This window comes from Electrophorus electricus, chromosome 3, assembly GCF_041902795.1.
Source record: "Electrophorus electricus isolate QZ-2024a chromosome 3, ASM4190279v1, whole genome shotgun sequence".
Lineage (NCBI taxonomy): Eukaryota > Metazoa > Chordata > Actinopteri > Gymnotiformes > Gymnotidae > Electrophorus > Electrophorus electricus.
The window spans coordinates 29,685,827-29,706,741 of record NC_137499.1 but is presented as its reverse complement, the minus strand read 5'-3'; the positions used below and the strand labels follow the sequence as shown (position 1 = coordinate 29,706,741).

Below are 20,915 nucleotides of genomic sequence, written 5' to 3'. Positions count from 1 at the left end.
TGCTGCCGTTGTGTTTCTGGGGCTCGGTTGAGAATGTCCTTGGTGAAGTGAAAGAGGGACTCAGGATACTGTATGTTTATGCAGCATGCAAACCCAAGCGTGCTGGGACTCTGTCGGGTGTCTGCCATGTCTACAGTAGCATGCATCTCTCCTTCTGTTCAGTTTGGGCATTTTCTGCATGTTTGACCCTGTGGTGTAAGAAATGAGATCAGGGGCAGCATGGCTGTTAGTGTGGGTGTGTGTGGAGGGGGAGCGTGTTGGGCTCCACCCCCCCCCCATCCTCTATTCTGTCTTCACCTTCATTCCTTGGCTTGTAATTAATGCATGCAGGCTCCCAGCGGCTGGTAGACAGCACTTCCTTATCGTCAGCGGTCCTTAGTAATTTAATCTCTTCTTTCTCTTTTCTCCCTCTTTCTCTTCCTTCCCCCTCTCATTTTTTTACTTTCTTTTCTTCCTTCCCCCTCATGGTGGAGGTTTTTCACTTTGGTGCCCCCCACCCCCACCGCGTTCATTGGCCCGAGTGAGCGTTGCATTGTGGGGGTGAAGGATGGGACTTCCTCATGCGTGGGCCTCAGCTCATATCCAGCCGGGGCTCTGTGGAACCTCTGTGACCTGCCCCTCCGCCCGCCATATCTCCGTGGGTCAGCTTCTTTTTTCCTCCTTTATAAAGTCAAGCGCCGTAGGCATGTGACGCGTCGTCGGGTCCATATCTTGGGCGTGCGGCAGATAACTGACATTCCTTTGGGTGATAAACCGTGGTGCAGCGGTATAGTGTCTGCCCCCTGCCCTGGCCTTACTGTTGACGCGCTCGACCCCATTTCTGTGGTGTTCCGGTCCAGTGGTGGTACTGGGATTCTGGGGTCGTGCTGTAACTAAACCGGCGGAACCGAGTAAGCAGCCATTTTGTTGTTTTCTTGGTTTGCGATGCACTGTTACCAAGGTGTCAGCCGTTGGCGATAGCAGGGACAGGATGGGTAGCATGAAGGGGCCAGCGGCTTGGGCCGGAGGGCTCCCCAAAGAGCAGCTCACCACAGCACTTTCAGGCAGCCATTTTGTGTTTCTCTTGTGCTTTCCCTTTTGTTTGAAATGGATTCGGAATCTCCCACTTCCTGAGCTCAAAACACCAATTTCCATTGAAACGTACAATCTGGCATTTGGGGAGAATTCTTGTGGGATGGGAATGTTGTCCACAGTTGAGCTTCCTTTTAGCCGGTATTGGTGTTTCTCAGCTTTTAACATTTCTGCGTACTTCTCTGAGACCGAAGCCTATAGTGCTTGGCAGGAGCCTGTGCGTGCGTGTGCAGAAGGCCTTAACGTTGCTGAACTGCTCCGTCCTGGCGGCTCCATGCTGAGCGTGCGCTTGGCTACGCTGCTGGCCTGTCCCAAACACCTGTCCTGTGTGTAACCGTGGCGCATCCAGTCATGACTCTTTCAGAAAAACTCCAGGAGTTCAGTTTGTGAGGGGCATGTTTTGTTCTACAATATATGTCTAAAAGTAAATACAGCAACATCATGAAACATGTTTCCTTTAATGAAACACTGCTGTATATTTTTCAATATGTGAATGTCCTGGAAAATCTGTTTTTAATGAATAATGTCATGTGATGTGTAAGATAATATAGTTTTCAACCAACAACCACATGATACATCTTCAGCTGTTACCAAGCATCCATGAAAACCTCTGCCCCACAAATACATATACTTGTCAGTGTGGTTTAGACTGGCCTATTTATTTTATTGTGCTCAGTTCAGGAATTTCCCCAGTACTGTCATGCATGATGGCATGCATATAAAACAAGTAAGTGAATAAAATAAAACAAAATAAATAGACTACTTCCAGTTCAGTCTTTCAGGCTGAAGTCTTTCACCAAGGTCAGGTTCCAGAAGTTTCTTAAGCTCTTCTGTCATTCGCTCAGTCTAGGTGAAGACTTCAGCCTGTCTACGCTAAGGTTGCCCAGTATGTGAGGAATGGCCTAGCCTCTGGTATGAAGAGCGTACACCTGTGCGCCAGCCTTAAGGTGTGATGACGGACTGAAGAGAAGTGTGTCGGGTCACCAGGAAGAATGTAGAATCCCTTCAGTTCCACCGAAGCCACTATTTAAGTTTTGGTTTGCAGGTAAAGTTTTATTTCCATAATATGATGGCTTTCCAGTAAATTGTGCTGTTACGCACTTTAGTATACTCTATATCGCGTTAAAGGATTACTACTCTGCAATAGTCAAAACATCTTCCAGACTTCAACATTTCACCTTATTTTCTTTAATAGATTACATTTACTGTTGCTCACCACTTAAACACATGAGGCCTTGGGAGTGTGAATCATTGTCATTTAATACCTTTCAGCATGACCCAGGAGGTTAAATGCTCTAATACTATAATATCATGTTATAAAGACATGTTTATATTCCTACTACAAATATCCAGCCTGTATTAACCAGATTACCTGGATTAAAATACATGCTAATTTGATTAGTCTGTGTAGTCTTCTTTTCATCACTACCGATCAGGCCTCCTCCGTTCAGTGTCTGTGTCCATGGTTAGCAGAGTTTAGCTAAGGACATAGCAGAAAATCAGTAGAATTAGCTATTACAAACAAATCTGTAGGCCTACACATGCATTAATTGCTTATCTGTACTGTACTGTATCACTCTCATTGTCTGCAGAGGAGGCGTGCATGTCCCATTAGAAACATTTGAATAAGCCTCCAACCTTTCCAAGTTTCTGCTCCTTTTGCTTTCTCTACCTGCTGGGCTTTTTTTTCCCCTTACAATTCCAGATGTGGGTGGGTGATTTTTTCTTTTTTCTTTTTTTCCCGCTTTTTCCTCGCCTTTTTAAAACCCTGTATGCCACAACAGCCAAGAAGGGCACAGAGCGCATGTGGGCCCCCTTAGCCTCGGGTGTGCTGACGGGCACCAGCCCCCGCCGGCAGCTCGCGCTCGGCCTGCCCCTCCGCAGTCCTCCAATATCACTTCCATTCACGCATGAGCCTTCCTTCTGCCAGGATCCTCGTCGTTCTGCCTGCTCGGGAAGATGATGTACTGTGTGGTGTCTTTCCCAAATAGGATCGATCATGTGACAGTGTTAAAAGCTCGTCCTTAGGCGTGCCCCCTGTGGCCTGAATCATGGTACGTTTGTAAGTGTACAGACTTATGTAATGGGTTTCTTCTAATAGAAAAGGTTTATGGGAAGGCCCTATTCTCTCCACCTTCAGAATAATGGCACTATAATGGTTATTCCTTTTCCCGAAGGCGAGTTAAATGTTCCTTTTGGAGCTCTCCATCACATGCTGGAATGTGGAAGAGAAGAGCAGATGTTCTTGGGTCGTAAAAGGGTTTGTCAGCGGAGTCCCAGAGCTCTGCAGAAACGCCATTTCCAGAAAAGCCGTTTGGAAAGCAGTGATTGCCAGATCTGGTTTAAGGCTTTCCCAGTGTCCGGTCATCTGGCCGTATGCAAATGGTTTGCGATGTTCGCCAGCTGGTTTTGCTCTCAGAGACGCCAGTGCTGGTTCTTGCATCTGGTGCGCAATCTAAGCCGGCATCTGTTTCATAAAAGCCATCTTTGATTGCCACGACATTTTTTTCTTCCCATGACTGTTAGTTTAGCCTTTGAGCAGGAATCTGTTGTTGCTGAGTGTCTGCAGTGAACACGGTCCTACAGCTCTGCGAAAACATGGACATTTTTAACAGATGTTTGTCCCTTTGGACATGAGCTGCATGGGATCCCACATCTCTCAGATGCATTGTGGGAGATGATGCGCACCCAGCGCCCATCCCTCATACACCTTCCTATTTACTGACCCAGGCAGTGATGTTACTGTTCCACTGAAATGACACTTTATCTCTCATGCTTGCATTGTAAAGGATAAATCAACAATTGCAGCTCTTCTTCCTCAAGCCGTGGTGCTTGTGTTGCAAGACTCATGGCTATTCACAAACAGGGGGACTAGGCTAATGTTCTTTTCCCATTGTCGCTAACTGAAAGCAGACAAAGAAGACTAATTTTGTCTAGCACTGGTGTGTCTTGCGGAAACATTGCGTCTTTGAAACGGCAAAATTACTCAGTCCCTCTGCATTCATTTAACACACAGCATATTGCGAAATGCATGAGGACGTTCAGTAACGCAGACTAACGGCAACTGGGAGCCCAATGCAGAGCCGCACACGTGCGCATAATAAGCTCTCCGTTTCCACTAATTGGAGGGATGGATGATGATGATGATGATGATTCTGATGAACTCAAGCATGCACTCGGCGCTTCTAGTGAAGCGCCTGAAAACCTCAAGCCTCAAGCCTTGTACGGTTGCCGTGCTGTTCCCGATCCAACCTCTCGTCCTCGGCTTCTCTGGCGCAGGCTGGTGCTCCTGAGGGCCTCTGGCACGTCTGTGGACCGCGCTGCAACACGTGGGACCCCTCCCACAACGTCGCCTCGTCCTGAGCTTGTTTTTGTCCGCGGGCGTGCGGGCACTCGGAGATGTCGCCCCATCTTTATCTCTTCAGGCACGGAGGTGGTGACGGCGGAGACCCTCAGATCCATCATCCCACACACTTCCTGTCATAACATCCATTTAGCGGGAAATGACAGGAACCTGACTGACGGCTGTTTTCAGTCCCGCTGGCTGCCAGCTGCCTGCTGTGGCTCGGCAGCATTCCGAGCTTTCCTTTCTTCCCAGAACCGAAGCGGGAGCAGGCCAGCAAGTTGCTCACGCAGCCACGTTATCCGGTTTCCACGCTGGTGTCGCTTGCTGTCTTTTTGAGAGAAATTGATGGTTGGAGCATAGAGCAACCCGTGTTTGCTCGCTTCCAAATGCCAGAGCACAGAGCATTCTGTTCCTCTGATAACGCGCTGTTAATGTTCTCCAGGCCCTGAAGCGTGGCCTGCCCTTCATAGCCGGATGAAGGTGCCGTGGATGGCTGAGGTCACGTCAGAGGGGCTTGCCACCTGCACTTGGGTGGGTGGTTTACTGTGTGCCAGCACTGAGGAGGAGGGGGAAACGTTTTTGTAGATGCAGCAGACTCTGAGGGTACCTCACTCCTCTGCTGATCTGTGGCATGTCACAGAGTTCAGTACTATGAAGATGATTGATGACTGTTTTGTTCCATTGGATGCTGTAGCTGTTCCAAGAGGAAGAACAGTGGGGGCTAGGTTCTAGAACTGCTGCATCAATATTTCAGTGTAGGCTTACAGCAAAGATCTATATGTAAAGGCATAAAGTGCTTTGTAATATAAGGGGGCTCGTTTAGGAGAGTCTCGAAGTCCCTGGGGTACACAGAAAATGTTGGGAATGCACTATGGTAACGCGCAGTCAATGGAATAGGGCATTGTTTGTGTTTGCCAAGCTTTTGTAACATATACTGGGGTCCATTCATGGTGGTTTTTAAAAGTTCCCCGTTTCACTTTCTTTGCTCTACAGTACTGCTCTGCCCCCATGGAAAGCCACGGTTCAGCGTCGATGCCTTGCTCATGACGGCGGCGGCATCCGGACACGGGTTTGGGACATAGAAACATTTGGCGCTCCAAACGACCTGGAGAAGACATTTCAGTCCTCGAGGTCTGACCCAGCGGGTGTATAGACGTCTGCACACTTTCTGCCATGTCACTGTAGAAGGGAAGGAACTGAACTGAATCATGTTGCAGCGTCACAGTGACTGGTGCAGTACGGTCTGCAGTGGTGCACGCATTAGACCTGATACCCCTATCAGCCCCTATCGGCACAGAGTGGAAAAACTAGCCCTGATTGCCCTGCTCTGTCCAAAGAGATTTCTAGATGGCGGGTTTCCAAACACCCACTCAGTACCCACAATCAGGGGCAGGAAGCCAGGAGGATGACTGAGGCAGGAAACGCAGCCTTGACAGATTCAGGCGTGACCTTTCGGTTTCTCTCTCTCTCTCCGTTTCTGAGGAGGTGAGCTGGAGCCTGCCGGACTGGTAGTTGGAGGTGGATCAGTTTGGTCCCATGATACAGATACAAGTGGTTTGAAAAAATATTCAGGTACCAGCTACGTCAAACGGATTCCAGTTACAGAATGTGGCACGTCGCTTTATTTCTGAAGGTTTTCATGTACGGTTTTGCTGAAGCTTACTGCTTTTGCTTCTTTTAAATGCTGGACCTTTTTATTACTTGGAGCATTAGGTTTTTCAGAAATTAATATTTTTTAGAATGTACGTCTCATTTAGTACTTTCCCAGACAGACCTGGGGGAGTAGTTCTGCAGATCCCTCTGTGTTCACGAGCAGAGCAGCAGTGGAATGTTGAAGTGAAGGTGCATGCAGCCTTGACCTGCCTGAAAGGAAACGAGATGTGCGTGCGTGTGCGTGCGTGCGTGTGCGTGCGCGCGTGTGCGTGCGCGCGTGTGCGTGCGCGCGTGTGTGTGTGCGCGTGTGTGTGCGCGTGCGTGCGCGCGTGCGTGTGTGTGTGTGTGTGTGCGTGCTTTTTTTTAATGTCTGAAAGGGTGCAGAGTACCTCAGGAAATGGCTTGCTGGCTGTGTGAAATGGTGGCTAGGTGCGTCATCTCACCGCCTGCAGTGAATACATTGCGGTGGGGAAAGTCTGACACTGTTCATGGACTGTCTGCCTATGACTAATTTCAGGAAAAGAGTCTTTTTGTTCAAAGACGAGGAGTGCTGCATGCAAGATGTTACTGTATATTCCCAGAACTTCATAAGGAATGGGGCTGGTTTGATTCTCAACGTGGGGTTTTCCCTGCTTGTGTCTGTACCACCAGTGAGAAAAGGGGATTGTCTGCCTCACAGAGAAGTCCCGTACACACACTGGCTGAGAATGAACAGCAAGCGACGCTAAGTGAGGAAGATGCCTTCAGTAGTGGTTAAGTGGTAGTGTGTGTGTGTGTGTGTGTGTGTGAGAGATGGAGGGAGAGAGAGAGAGAGAGAGAGAGGGGGAGGGAGTGAAGGAGTCAGTGCCTGTACTCGGTTGCTGTCGCACGGTTCTGGCTGAGAGCCACCGCCTTTTTGCACACTCACTGCATTCTTTGACCTGCTAGACACGCGGTCCTGGCCGTGTCTGCTGCCTCCTCGCCTCGCGCCCTTAGGTAAGCCCTCTCTTGCCTGCTGCCTCTGGCTTTTCCTGCCTTTACCCTGCTCCCCCAGTCCAGCTCACCCTGTCCCCTGTGTTCCTCCTCCGCTGGTCCGTCAGCTCTGGCCCTGTGCGCTGCCGACAGCTCAGGCTCCGTGCCGCCGGCCGCCTCGGCATACCTGTGATGCGCGAGCGTGAGAAACGCAGTCCTTTTCTTCTTTCCTGCAAGGGGCGGAACCTGACAGCTGGGGCTTTGCCGGCTGTCTGGGCCCGGTATGTGAGGCACCGACAGGCATGCTGAATCGCTGTTGTCTGCCCAGGCGAACGGCTCAGGTTACGGGCCTGAGGTTTCTCTCTCCCCTACCGCCCCTGCCCGCGCACGTCCATGACGAGACGACTCATTAACGTCAGGGGGCTACAAACCGCCCCGAGCCATTTTCTTGGGTGTCCCAAGACTGGATGAATTTGCCGTTTTGTTCTCCTTTTTGCACAAAGTAATTCGGTGTATTTGATGACTCCTCATACCACCAAGCAAGAATTCTCTCGCGGAGTGTGTGACACCCTTGTCGTCAGAAAGTGGGCTGATTTTATTTTGTCCTTGACTTTAGCATGCCGCATGGCTCAGCGGTTGTTAAACTTGTTTTAGTTAACTGCTTACTAGTTTTGTTACTTTGCAAGGTAAAATATGGTTCCTGTTTGCGTTGGATTCATTTTAACGGATTGTCAGATGGAGGTGGACGCGTGCTCGTGCGTGCTTACTGATGTGCAAAGCAGGCCAGGTGTAATCAGCTCTTTTGGGTGTCCTGCAGTTTATACAATAGCAATAGCAATAGCACTTGATTTGAGCTGTACATGAGCCTACACTGTTAGGCCGGATTAGTGCTGCATTATGTAGACACATTCTGAGAGAAACGAGAACCATTTTTGGCACAAGAACAGCAGCGGAATGCATGGGAATGTTCACAGTTTAGTAAGTGTGAAAGTGCTGGATGGTTCCGGCCCGGGCCAGAAACCCCACGTTAAAGCGTGTCCGGCGTTTATGGTGTCTACGTCCCAGCTGTGCAAAAGTATTGTTTTGCAGGCTCTCTATGACCTGAGAAAACACTGGTCAGTACAGTCTACGATGGAAGTGGTGCGTTATCTCCATGTGGAGGAATGTTCTTGTCTCTAGATTGGTGAAATGTTTTGTAAATGTTCCTTGACTGAGTACATTTCTTTGACCAAATGAGACACAATAAAGTGGAACCAGGTTGCCTCTCATTAATGTCCCTGATGTGTTGCTCCAGGTTCTGCACCTCCCTGTTCTCCTACTCCTCCTGTGCCTGAGCCCCTCCCACCGTCGCTGGGCGTTCTTCTCACCTCCGGCACCTCTGTGCCTCTCTCTTCTGCTTGTGTCTGCAGGGTCAGAGGTCATTTCCAGCCACACCTCCAGCAGCAGCAGCAGCAGCATGGCGGAGGCGGGACTTCCTGAGGTGCCACCGCTTGCGGGACCGGACAAGCCCACCATGGACTTCAGCTACGTGGGCATCGACGCCATCCTGGAGCAGATGAGGAGGAAGGCCATGAAGCAGGGCTTTGAGCTCAACATCATGGTAGTGGGTGAGGACGCGACGCACGAACATCACAGGCATGACATGCAGGCACAAAACAGTTTTTAGTGGTCATTTACTGTAACGCGGCAGCTCATCATTGGCCATCAGGTTCCATAAGAAGGTTGTACACTGCTCAGCTCTAAGAATGCATTTGCAAATTAAACTTCTGGTTTTTCAAACTCCCCATAGCTTGTTTTTTTTAATGAGTAACAAAAACTGGCACAGGGAGCAAAACGCTGCTTGTGAAATGCTGGACGTGAGATGATGTTAGCTACACACGGCCATACTGTCACTCGAACAGGAATATCTACAGCATGGTTTGGCGGGAGATTGTGTTGTGTGGTTGGAGCACACTGGAGGAATTTCGGTTCGCTGCCCTAGATGGAGTGCCTGGTGTTGAGCCAACCTGTAGCTGTGAGCCACTGATTGATGGTAGGGATTATTGCAGTATTTTTAATCTGGGTCAGTGTTGTTGCAAATTGTTGCATTTTTTCTTTTTCTTTTTCTGTTTTATACTGAGACTTAAATGTTCTCTTATTTCCTTAAAAATTTCTCTGTTGACGTCTTCACATTTCTGCTAGTTCACACTTTTACAAAATTGCGTTTAATAGCGGCCTACGTGAACAGAAAGCCGCTGACCAACAGCAGACATATAACACCATAACGCAACGAGAGACTGTCATTTAGTGCATTTACAGTTTAGTAAGGAATGCTAGAATGTACGTGAAACAATTCCAGTACATCAGCAGAGCTGATTCTTGTTCTGAGGCACAAACGCATGTCCGCAGAAGCAACATGTCGGGTGTTGTGCAGAAGAAGGGTGCCAGGTTGACATTAAACTGCTTCCATACATAAGAAATATCTAATCTGCTCTTCCCATGAAATGTTCCATCTTAAATGAGTGCAGGAAGTGTCAGAAAGGGGGCGCTGGAGGGCTGTGCTCTCTCCATCCCATAATATTCATCAGCATGAAAAGGTGAAGGTAATATCAAGATCACAGGATCATTACATTAATTACTGAGCACAGCCTGTCGTGATTCAGTTCATTATATTAGACACATTTAATATGTTAGTTCAGGTTGTATTAATACATTCAGGATAAATACACAATATAGTATAAGCGCACTCAGGCATGAAACCTTGTAGCTATTCTGTCAGAGTGGTAGAATTGCGTATTGTCAGAGTTCTGCGGATGATGATCACTTTGTTGAATGTAGATGGTTACTCAGCTTGCTGCAGTGTTTAGATACTGCGTGTTCTCTGGCGCGGCCCTGGTAGGTTGAGGGTAGTAGGCTGAAGTGAGCTTGTTGACAGCTGTTGCGTTTTGCTGTAATATGCCGCGACAGCTGTAACTCTAGGATTGGAGCGTGTTACGAGAGCATGTTGTCAGAACTGTGAATTCCATGTGTCAGTGACCAGTGTTTACCTGAAACGCAAGATGTACTGAATGTATAAGAACTGAATTGCTAATTATGAGATTTTACAATAACAGAACTTGGATGAGGTGCCAAAAGAGAAAGCGAAGAGAGCAAAGAAGGACAGGCACTGGTGGGGAGGAAAGAAGGAAGTTATTGTTGGAGGTTTCATTATTTGATTGAAATTAAGAATTGAAATTAAGAATTGATCTTTTCTATATACTTAATATTACTATTGCCCCTTTAACACGTTTGATTGGATGTTGGGTGACTGTGTGTGAAATGGAAGCAACATTTTGGATTGTTTTCCTGAGCACAGCTGCAACTGTTTGGTGTGGCTTTGTGGGTCAGCCCTGCTGAGTTAACCGTATCAGGGCAGCCGTGGCCCCGCCCTCAGAGCCCTGATCCCGTCTAGCCCCGCCTTCAGAATCCCATCCCCACATGTCCCCGCCCTCAGAGTCCAGTTCCCATGTAGCCCCGCCCCCCAGAGCCCTCTCCTGGCATAGCCTGGTCCTTCATCCACAGAGCTCTAGTAGCTCAAACAGCTGAATAGCTGCAGCCTTTCCCGACACTCACCAGCCCCTCTCTGCCTTTTACTCCTGACCTGAGGTCAGCCCCTCTCTGCCTTTCCTCGTCCTTCTCCACAGGTGGCATTTAAGTTTACTGCTCCATTTCCACATCGTTGGCACCTCCCCCTCCTTTCCTCTTGAGCCTCGCTGCCAGCTCAGCCGGGCACACCCGGCCATGCTTGGACCTGGCACTGCTCGGTGCAGAGCTACAGAGAGGCCAGGGGACTGGTGCTGGGTGAGCCTGCATGAGTTAGCCAAGGTCATGCCAAACCACGGCGCTGAGACTGAAACGCCAAAGCCTCCAAACGTCACTCCTCACAGGGCTGAGGGCTGGGATTCCTGGAGTAATGGCAGGTTCGTTGTTGGCAGTGATGCTGAGCGATTGTTTGTCTTGGGTTCAGTATACATACCTATTTTGGTATTGTTGGGTATGGCTTTGAGTTTGTTGCTCATTATGTGTTGCATTGGATCTGTGAGGTATCTGGACACTGTTTGGCTCATGTTGGAATGCGTTTGTTTGCTTGTGTGCATGGGTTTGTGTAAGCAGTTCTCTAGAGATGGCCTTCGGCAGCTTGTGTTATTGCTTTTTGCAGCTCATGCCCTTGCATTGTGTGTGTGTGTGTGTGTGTGTGTGTGTGTGTGTGTGTGTGTGTGTGTGTGTGCACATAGGGCAGAGTGGTTTGGGGAAGTCCACGCTGATGAACACCCTCTTCAAGTCTAAAGTGAGCCGAAAGTCAGTCATGGGCACACCCGAGGAACGGATCCCCAAAACCATCGAGATCAAATCAATCAGCCACGGTAAAGGCTCTGAGCCTCCATCCACCTCCACCACACCACCGTGCATCCATCACCATCTACTTCTCAACAAAGGACTCAAGGCGTCACATTGATGTAGTCAGAACATAGTGCAGAACTGCCTTACACTTGATGTAAAATTTTAACAACCTTCATTTACTTATTAAAGAATATTAACTTGAATTGTGTGTGTTGGTACACAGAACACCACGACTATATATTACAGTGGGCCCCCACAGCAAGAGTTGCAAAACAATGATCTAGATAAGGATATTGGCTGTCTCTCGTGTGTGTGTGTGTGTGTGTGTGTGTGTGTGTGTGTGTGTGTGTGTGCGCGCCTTTCCTCTGTGCAGATATTGAAGAAAAAGGTGTGAGAATGAAGCTGACGGTCATAGACACACCAGGCTTTGGGGATCAGATAAACAATGAGAACTGGTACACAAACCTGTCTCCTTGCCACCCTCATGGCCTGCATGGTGTGCTCTGCTGCACACGTCGTAGCCTCGTGCTCCTCTACTCAACATTTTGTTCTTCTTTGCTCAACTCCTCTCCCCTCTAGCTGGCAGCCCATAATGAAGTTCATTAATGACCAGTATGAGCAGTACTTGCAAGAGGAGATCAACATTGACAGGAAGAAGAGGATCCCAGACTCCCGGGTTCACTGCTGCATATACTTCATCCCCCCCACAGGACACTGGTCAGCGCGCACACACACGCACACCAAAAATCCCAAAATCATTCCGCAAATCCCAAAATCATTCCGAATTACATAATGCAGTCGTCGTCTTGATCCTTGCCACCAAAGCTGTGTGACACATGCTCCTCCACACTAGTGCGCGTGCACACACACACACCCTGCTCTCCTCTCTTTAGATGGAGCTTCCTGTTTTGAGGTCCGCTGGTAGAAGGCAGGGAGATGATGATGATCCCAGCAGCCGTTAGGACCATGACATGCTTGCTTTTCACTTTTTGGTTGTTTTTGCTCAGATGGTGACCAGTATATTTGAAGCAAGTTTAGAATGTAACAGAAAGGCACTGAATGTTTGGGCTGTGGTTTGTACAATATATATGAATCTGTGCATCACACATTTCTTTTTGTGTGTGTGTAAATATTACTCACACCATTTACATGGCTCTAACCCCCTTTTTTGGCAAACACAGAATGTCTTGGAGCATAATTTTACTTGGAGGGAGATCTGTGTACTTTGGCATGCGTAAGTGTAGCAAATGCAGTGATAAGGCTAATATTACTTCAAAGTCACACTGGCTCTTGTTGGGTCTCGTTTGCTGAGTTGAGTGGATCTGCATTGAGTTTAGGCATGGTGCACGCAGAACGACGTGTGGAGGAACATTCTGTTTGTTGCTGGTACCATAAAGAGGAGGTGGTGGTTTGCCCCATGGGACAGGCTGGGGCTCCCTGTGTCATACAGGAGCTCCATGGACCTTTTCTGAGTCTGTGTTCTTAGGCAAGGCCCTAACTCGAGAGAAATTCTGAAGAGTGAAGTATGTTTAGCATGCATCTTCTGGTGCCCTATAGAGGGCGCTGCTGTTCCACTTGTGCGATGAGGTCACGCTGAGCACCATAAATGGCTTGTTTATACATCTGCATATTGAATTAGCCAGGACATTGCAAAAGTTGGCTATTACTGTGTCTGCATCTTAAACGGGGCATTCCCAGCTGTGTTGGAAAGAGCGCTACAGCGCGTGTGTTTGTGTGTAAGAGACTTTGAGACTTTGGGGGCGCAGGGCATCTGTTAGTTTACACGGTTGTACTTCCCATAAAAACCAGCCCGCTCCTGAGCCTGTTAAATCACTGGGTGTTGCAGCTTAGGACACGTGGCACGCTCCTTCTCTGCAGCGAAAGCCCACAGAACACGCCAGCCCTGGCCCTTAGGCTACAGCACGCCGTTCAGGCAGCTACATACAAAGATTTATGCACCAGCAACATCCAGCAAAGTCTATATTGCTGTGCAAAAGGCAGAATTTTGTAAAAGCCTGAAGGTAACGTGATGAAGGAACATTTGAGATGTTTGATCAGTGTATTAATATTCCACCTGTTGTGTTCTTGTCCAGCAGTAACAGGAAAGCAAGGGATGGAGTTTAATGTTGATATGTCCCAGTTGTCAGAGGGGTTTCCTGTCATACATCCACAGTTATGTCTCGGTCAGAGAGCAAATGGCTAGTGCAGTGCATGTGTGTGCGTGTGTGTGCGACCAGCATTTAATTGCCATGTTCACCTGCACTGCATTCAGCAGTAATAGTAGGCCTTTAGCAGAAAGCATTCGCACGCACACTGCTCTGAGAGCAAACACATTCTGCCTGCCCATCTGCCACTGGCATATTCAGCTCATTTATGTCTCCAGCTGATCCTCAGAGCAGAGGACGAGAATTAATTCTCCCAAAGATCCTTGCATGTATATCTCTCTCTCTCCTCCATAAAAATCTACACGGCTAACTGGAGACATTAAAACACGCACAGCGTTCGCTAGGCAGAGCAGGCTACAGGGATACAGAGACCGCAGCCTGGGTCACCTGCTCGAAGTCCAGAGGGGGGATGCTGGAGACTAGCGGACATCACCGCTGCTCTGGATTTGAGTGGAGTTTTCCTTTTCTAGAGCTGACGGTCGAGTCGAGGCCATTCATCTCTCTCTGTTTCTCTCCGTCAGTCTGAGGCCTCTGGATGTGGAGTTCATGAGACGACTAAGTAAAGTGGTGAACATCGTGCCGGTCATCGCCAAGGCCGACACCCTGACTCTGGAGGAGAGGGACTTCTTCAAGAAGAAGGTGAGCTGCACGTTTCTCTCCACTGTTGCTTTCCTGCAGTGTTTGCTTCTCAACCCAACTTGGGATTTTCGAACCTCGGAGCTCTAGTGGCACTCGTTTCGAATGATCTGGAACAGCTGTGTGCCGTGTTTTTCTGGTTGCTATGTTACGCAGTGTTTGCGGCGGCTTCGCTGGTTCTGTAGAGACATCTGCAGCTTCTCGTACTATCCGAGGAGACGAAGGCTAGCGCAGGCAGCGTGTGTAAGCGTTCATCACGATGGCCAAGAGAAAGCGCGACCTTTGATATGTCCTGTCCTACGTTGAGTTTTACCCATACCCCTCTAAAGAAATGGAATATGGGCCAGAAGGGACTCCCTCTTCGCTAAGCAATCAAACTCACAGGGGACTCCGCAGTGCTTTGTGGGTAGAGCTCAGGCGTGTTGCGAAGCCGTGCGGCGTGAGGGCAGGCAGCCGGCCAGCCGATCCCGCGCTCTTTCTCCACACTGCAGCGGCAAGTGGTAAGTACTTCGCCGTGTTTGTGCTGGCCAGCGTTATCCAGAGGGGAGCGCGGGAGCTCTGACAGCAATCATCCATCTCACTCCAGTCAAGCAGCCCCTCCGAGATGCAGAAAACCCGCCACAGTTCTCCTGGCTCCAGCGCAGCTCGCTGCTGTGGCGAAATAGGCTTCAGGATCCTCAAGGGTCAAGCTCTTCTGAAAATGCTTTTTGATTGGCTGAGGAAAAACTTGGCTGCTGATGTGGTGGCAGCAGAGCTCCATCGCATCATTTCCTGTCTGGCACAGCCTAGGCAGATTAAAGAGTTGTTTGATGTTGTTTGAGCCTCAGCAAGAGAATGTGAAAGGCCTCGTTGGGAACAGCAGGCGTTGGGTTAAAGCGCTGTTATTGGGAGCACCGGAGTACTTAAACAGGACAGGATGACCTCGTCCATGCATGCTGTCTCCTTCAGAAGGTCACCGATCAGGTCGAATTGCATGTACCAGCACTACGGTTTACACAGGGACGAAGACTAACTGAAAACACCTGCCGAACAGTTCTGATATTGTTCTAGTTCTGGGTATATATATTTCAATCCAGTATTTTAACATCAGGTTTGTGTTGTGTTGTGTGAATGTGTCAGATATACCTTAGAGTTAATCTCACTTTTCAATGTTCTAATATTCTACTCATTTCTCATGTAAATCCTATGTCTCCTATTCTTAATTCCTCACGTGCAGGCATGTGTGTGCATCTGAGTGTGGGTTTTTTTGTGTGTGTGCGCAACCACAATTGTTGACCAATAACTAAATTGATTTGTTTATGCATTTTCTTATTTATATTTACACATGGATTTGGTTAAAACTAGGTTTTATACCATGTAGCTGTTCAGTCCGTGTTTAAATTCCACCACAATTTCTGCTTTTTTTTTTTTTTTTTTTTTTTTTTTTTTTTTTAAGCATAATTATTGCTCGTGATGCAAAATACCAACCACTAAGGAGTGAGGTGGGGCGAAACCACATAAAAAGGGCCAGAAAGTGTTGTGTGGACAGACTTCAGGATTCTCAGAGAATGTGGAACATAAACTGTGCAACGTCACTTACCAGTGTCATCCATCCCGTATGAAGGCACATCTTGCACCCGGAGGCATTGTTCTGCTGAATGGCAGCCGTCGGGGTTTCCTCACCCTCTATGATGGGGGGGGGGGGGGGGGGAGGGAGGAAATTCAACTTCCTTCACTTTACTGAAATTAACAACATTTACATAGTTATTACTATAGATTGCAAAATTGTTTGTTTCGAAAAACACTGTCCACTCCCCCGGTCCATACAGTCCAGGTTAGATTCCATAACCTGCAAAAACAACCTATTTTAAATCACTTTTTCATGAGAACAAACATTTACATACCTCCGCCTATTCAGCCCATGGCGCTTACACTGCAGTTCTCAGGTGTGTTTCGGCTCTGAGTGGTTTTTGAATGAGGCATCGTCCTTCTCATATCCGTCTTAAAGGCACAGTAACAAACAGCCTGGATTATTTTATGGTATAAAGAGAGGTTGGGAAATGGTTGTGTAAAAATTAATTATAACCATTTTAAGTGGACATCCAATCAAATAGAAAAGAAAAATGTAAGATGTGGGCTGTTTAATTACCCTGTAGATAAGATGGCGCCCCGGCTAACCCACTCCCAGTTAATAGAGCTTGGCTTCATTCTGCATCCCATCTCGTAGCACAGTGGGCAGGCACATCAGTAAAAAGCGCAGTAATCAAAACGCGAATTAAAAGATGTAATTATCACTCACCCGCTTCTGCTCGCTGTCAGACAGCGTTCATTTTGAACGTTCCCAACTGTATGTTTAAAAGCTTTTCTTCACGGAGCAGACTAACTCCTGTAGTCTAATTTGATGTGGCTGTGAATGTGGGAGGGAGAGGATTTGTACCAGGGCAGGTTTGCTGCTGTTCTGAACACACACACACACCCCCCCATATTGAGAACATGCAGTGTTCACGCATCTCTTCTCTGCCATGTTTCTCGTGTGTGTGTGTGTGTGTGTGTGTGTGTGTGTGTGTGTATGTATGTGTATGTGTATGTGTATGTGTATGTATGTGTGTGTATGTGTGTATGTGTGTGTATGTGTGTGTATGTGTGTGTGTGTATGTGTGTGTGTGTGTGTGTGTGTGTGTGTGTGTGTGTGTGTGTGTGTGTGTGTGTGTGTGTGTGTGTGTGTGTGTATGTGTGTGTGTACAGATCAGGGAAGAGCTGCGAGCGTACAGCATCGACGTCTATCCTCAGAAGGAGTTTGATGAAGATGCAGAGGACAGACTGATCAATGAGAAGATCAGAGTAAGAGGAAGCTCTCGGACCTCTGCTAACAGTCACTGATCCTGTTATATTATACCTGCTATAAATACACTCTGTTTATGTAATGAGATCTTTTTAAATGGCATTTGTAGATGTTATCATATTGGAGGGATCATGGGTACTGAGCATGAGTATGGAATTCGGAGGGAGTTATGTCTTGCATCGAGTGTTGATTGTTGCGTCTTCCCTTTTCACCCAGGAGATGATTCCGTTTGCAGTGGTGGGGAGTGACCAGGAGTACCAGGTCAACGGGAGGAGGCTCCTGGGAAGGAAAACTAAATGGGGTACCATAGAAGGTACTGGCGCGCATGCGCCCACCCCTGCGTTTGTGTGCCATTGCCCCGCTCCTGCGCTCTGAAGGAGGCTGACGTGGGAGAGAGAGCCTGCCCTGACATGGCACTGCTGCTCAGACCCACCTCGGAATCAAAGCGCCTCCGCTAGAGAGTTCTGCGCTCCTCTCGCTAGTCTTTCAGCCTGCTGCACAGGGAGGCCTCGCTGTCTGACACCGTGCGCTTGCGGGGACCGTGCGTCTCGTTTCGAGGGAGGGCGAGCGTGACCTGGCCTCGTCACCAGCGCCAGCAGACACCAGAACGCTTTCGCTTGTGCGCCGTAAAGCTCCACCTACATACCTAGCAATACCTAATTTTTCCTGACAGCTGTGAGCGGCATCTGTGAGGTTTATGGAAATAAATGATGCTGTAATTACTCCCTTATCTGTCGGAGGAGCTCAGTTCCCCGTAGTTGAGCTTTCTTTTTAAACCTGCTTTAATTTCCTGTGCCGGAAGTTTCTGAGCTGTGGCTCCATAGTGGCTTTCTCCTGCTCCTTTATTTGATTTTGAAGTAATCTATCATTTATACAGCACTCCACACTCGTAAGCAAGTGCACATTAGTCACATAGAATTTGTCAGGCTGTAAGCCTTATCTTTTCACAAGAGCTTTGGGAGAAATTGAATTACAGATGACTGGGTAAACAATACATTATACAGACCTGCTATCACTGGTCCCAATAGCTCCTCCCAGTGGCTGTAAAGAACAACATCCTAAGAGGAGGTCAAACGTTATGATAATCATACTCTCAGGGTATTGGCTGATGAGTTCAAGCACCAGCCACTATATTAAACATAACTCGTGGGTGTGTAGACCTTCTATTACCACAAAGTGTGTCGGCCATCCTCTAGTCTTTCATCAGCGGGCGCACTCTGTCCACAGAGCCGCTATTGCCTGGATATCTTCGGGTGGCATAACACTCTCAACCAGTGTGCCACACAAGTAGAATCTGGTCAGCAGTAAAGCTTGGCTCAGTAACTGAGCAGTGACGGAGCTTGACTGTCAAATATTGGATTCTGTCAGATCGGTTACAGTCTGTAATTGCACACTCATAAACTTCAATTCTGTGGAACTCTGACCTAATAAAGTCAAGTGGTCAGTGGGTGTACATCAGTGAGAGAGCTGTTTAATACGTCTGGTTTTTCCTCCCTCTGTGCAGTTGAGAATATCACTCATTGTGAGTTCGCCTACCTGCGGGACCTCCTTATCAGGTGAACGGTCTCTCTCTCTCTTCATTGAACTTGTCAGTGAAGCAACAGTAATAAAAACATTCATGTTTGTTCTGCAAGTGCCCTGACCCCCTCCTGTGCCTTCTCGCTGTGTTTGTGTTTCCTGCAGAACCCACATGCAGAACATCAAGGACATCGCCAGCAGCATCCACTACGAAATGTACCGCGTGCGTCGCCTCAATGAGAACAACATGCAGGCCAACGGGCTGGCTGACCACCACCCAGCCTCTCCTGAGATCTAGAGCTCTTTCCATACCCCATCCACCCTGATACACCCCCACCCCCGCCCCAGCCCCAGCCTGTGAGGGAGGATGGGGGCACTTATGAACTACGGTTACCCCCACCTCCAGCACACAGCCTCCCCACGCCACAGCCTCCCTGCCGTGAAGGTGCGAGACGAGCTCCTCAGCCTAAAGCTGCTCCTCAGCCTGCACTCACTTCAGGCCAGTGCCAGTCACGCTGCGAAGGTGCGTTCACATGGCTCGAGCGTTCCAGGGCCCTTTCGAGACGGAGCCGTGCGGCACTCCGAGGTGTATACTCCTTCCACTCTGCGGTTGCCTTTAACAGCGTTTAACAAAATGCCTGTTTTGTTGTTTGTTTGCTTGATTCCCTGTAACCTGCTGTCTGTCTAAAACGGTTTTTGGTGTGGTTGTGAGTGCTACGTTCTGCGCCGTGTGAAGGCCCAGGCTCTGAAGTCCCCGCTGAACACCCAGGGCCTCACCCACATGTGCATGGATCCCATTCTAGAATGACGACAATTATCTGTCCAATTCCAGAATTATTTTCTTTTCCTTGAATTGACATAATCCAGGCCATATAGTTTTATTATTTAACTGTTTGTGTTTACGACCCCCCCCCCAAAGATCCCCCCCCCCCCCCACACACACACACACACACACACACACACATACATATATCCAATATATCTCTGATGGTAAAAAAGCCATTCCATGATTTGAGGTTTATTCAGGAACCAAAGGGATCCCAAAGAAGACGATTTAACAAACGTTTAACATTTTCCTTCACCTCTTATCTTTTGATGTCCAGTCAAAAGAGCCCTGAATCGTTTCTCTGACTGTGGGGCTTATTTATTGGCAAATGTGGCCTGGTCTGTTTTGATTTGTTCTAAACCTGGAAAGTGACCAGCGGAGCTTTTCAGACGAGTAAAGGGAGCAAGCAACAACCTCTACATCCATCTTTCAGCGGCTGGTGTAGGCCTGCGTGCACGTGTGGTACTGTCCGACTAACGTTATCCAAACTCCCCTCCCATGGTGGTCTACTTAAGAGTGAATATTTCAGATCAGTATTTTCACCTGTTTTCAACTATGCTGTTTTTTTTCTCCTCTCTCCTCTTCATATATATATATACACACCCATGTATCGCTCTTCCAGCATTGATAGTGCTGCTGTGTGCCAGTGTGCTCCAGGGTGCCTTAATGTCTCCTCTTGCCTTCCATTTATAGAAGCCATGACTGACGAGCATCATTGCAAATTAGAATGGAGAAATCTTAAAACTTTCCTTGTTTCTAAACCTTTTGAGTGCTTTTAATTGGAGAAATATCAGTTGTTTTGTCCTGTGCTGTATATTCAAAGTGATTTAATTTTTTTACTGGTATTAAGAGTAACACAAATATCTTTGATATGATGTTTTAAAGAAATAAAGATCGTAAATGGTATATTGACTTTTGGTGTGAAATGTGTCGTTCCTAAACAAATAATTCTTGCTGTGATAAAAGGTCTGATGGTGCTTATGAAATACTGCTGTCATGTGGTGAGCCATGTCTTTTAATGTATTATCAGCAAAATTAATTGGAAAAGTTCATAATTTACCAGCGGTCAGTACAACTTTTGTTTGTCAGTCTGTTCATGGAGAAAGCTGTTTCTCCTTCCATCACTGTCCTGAGTGTTTCCTGAATGGTTTGTACTTGCAGCTGATGGTAAAATTACCCACCCACCCCATCCCTGTGCACTTCACGCAATTACTGGATTGCAGTTAACAGCTGACTCTTACAAACACATTACCACAACAGGCACCTTGCTGCTGCCATTAACATGCCTACATTATCTACTATTTATCTTTTGGGGCATTTTAATATAGGTGTCCTGCAAGTTCTCTCTTACCCAGACTTAAGAATCAAGTCAAGAGGATTTTTGTCATTCCAGCTATATACATATATATATAGTCAAATGATATAATGTTGCTCCAGGACCATGGTGCAACACGAAGAACACGAAGAAGTATGAACAATAAATATGAAATAGAGGAGCAATAATCACGATAACACACAGGGCAACACTGACCAGTGCATGACACCAAGTAAAGTGGGTGGACGTGCAAA

The 20,915-nt window shown here is 47.8% G+C and overlaps 1 protein-coding gene across 10 annotated transcripts in view; it reads left to right on the top strand.

Moving 5' to 3' along the window:
• The window catches only part of septin9a (septin 9a), a 57,231-nt gene extending 36,973 nt beyond the window's left edge, over positions 1–20,258 (top strand). For 4 of the 10 annotated variants that reach the window (XM_081710984.1, XM_035525863.2, XM_035525860.2 and 1 more), the window contains 9 exons: positions 8,431–8,628; positions 11,275–11,403; positions 11,754–11,835; positions 11,960–12,097; positions 14,067–14,184; positions 16,906–17,001; positions 17,219–17,315; positions 18,507–18,558; positions 18,686–20,258. In XM_081710984.1, the coding sequence (XP_081567110.1) occupies positions 8,431–8,628; positions 11,275–11,403; positions 11,754–11,835; positions 11,960–12,097; positions 14,067–14,184; positions 16,906–17,001; positions 17,219–17,315; positions 18,507–18,558; positions 18,686–18,818 (1,043 nt within the window). In that variant the 3' untranslated portion in view covers positions 18,819–20,258. Of the gene's footprint in view, positions 1–470; positions 642–1,916; positions 2,117–5,970; positions 5,990–6,679; positions 7,046–7,341; positions 7,606–8,430; positions 8,629–10,665; positions 10,960–11,274; positions 11,404–11,753; positions 11,836–11,959; positions 12,098–14,066; positions 14,185–16,905; positions 17,002–17,218; positions 17,316–18,506; positions 18,559–18,685 lie in introns of those variants that run through there. The other 6 variants (XM_081710985.1, XM_035525870.2, XM_081710989.1 and 3 more) reach the window with 6 other exon arrangements.
• The last annotated feature ends 657 nt before the right edge of the window (positions 20,259–20,915 follow it).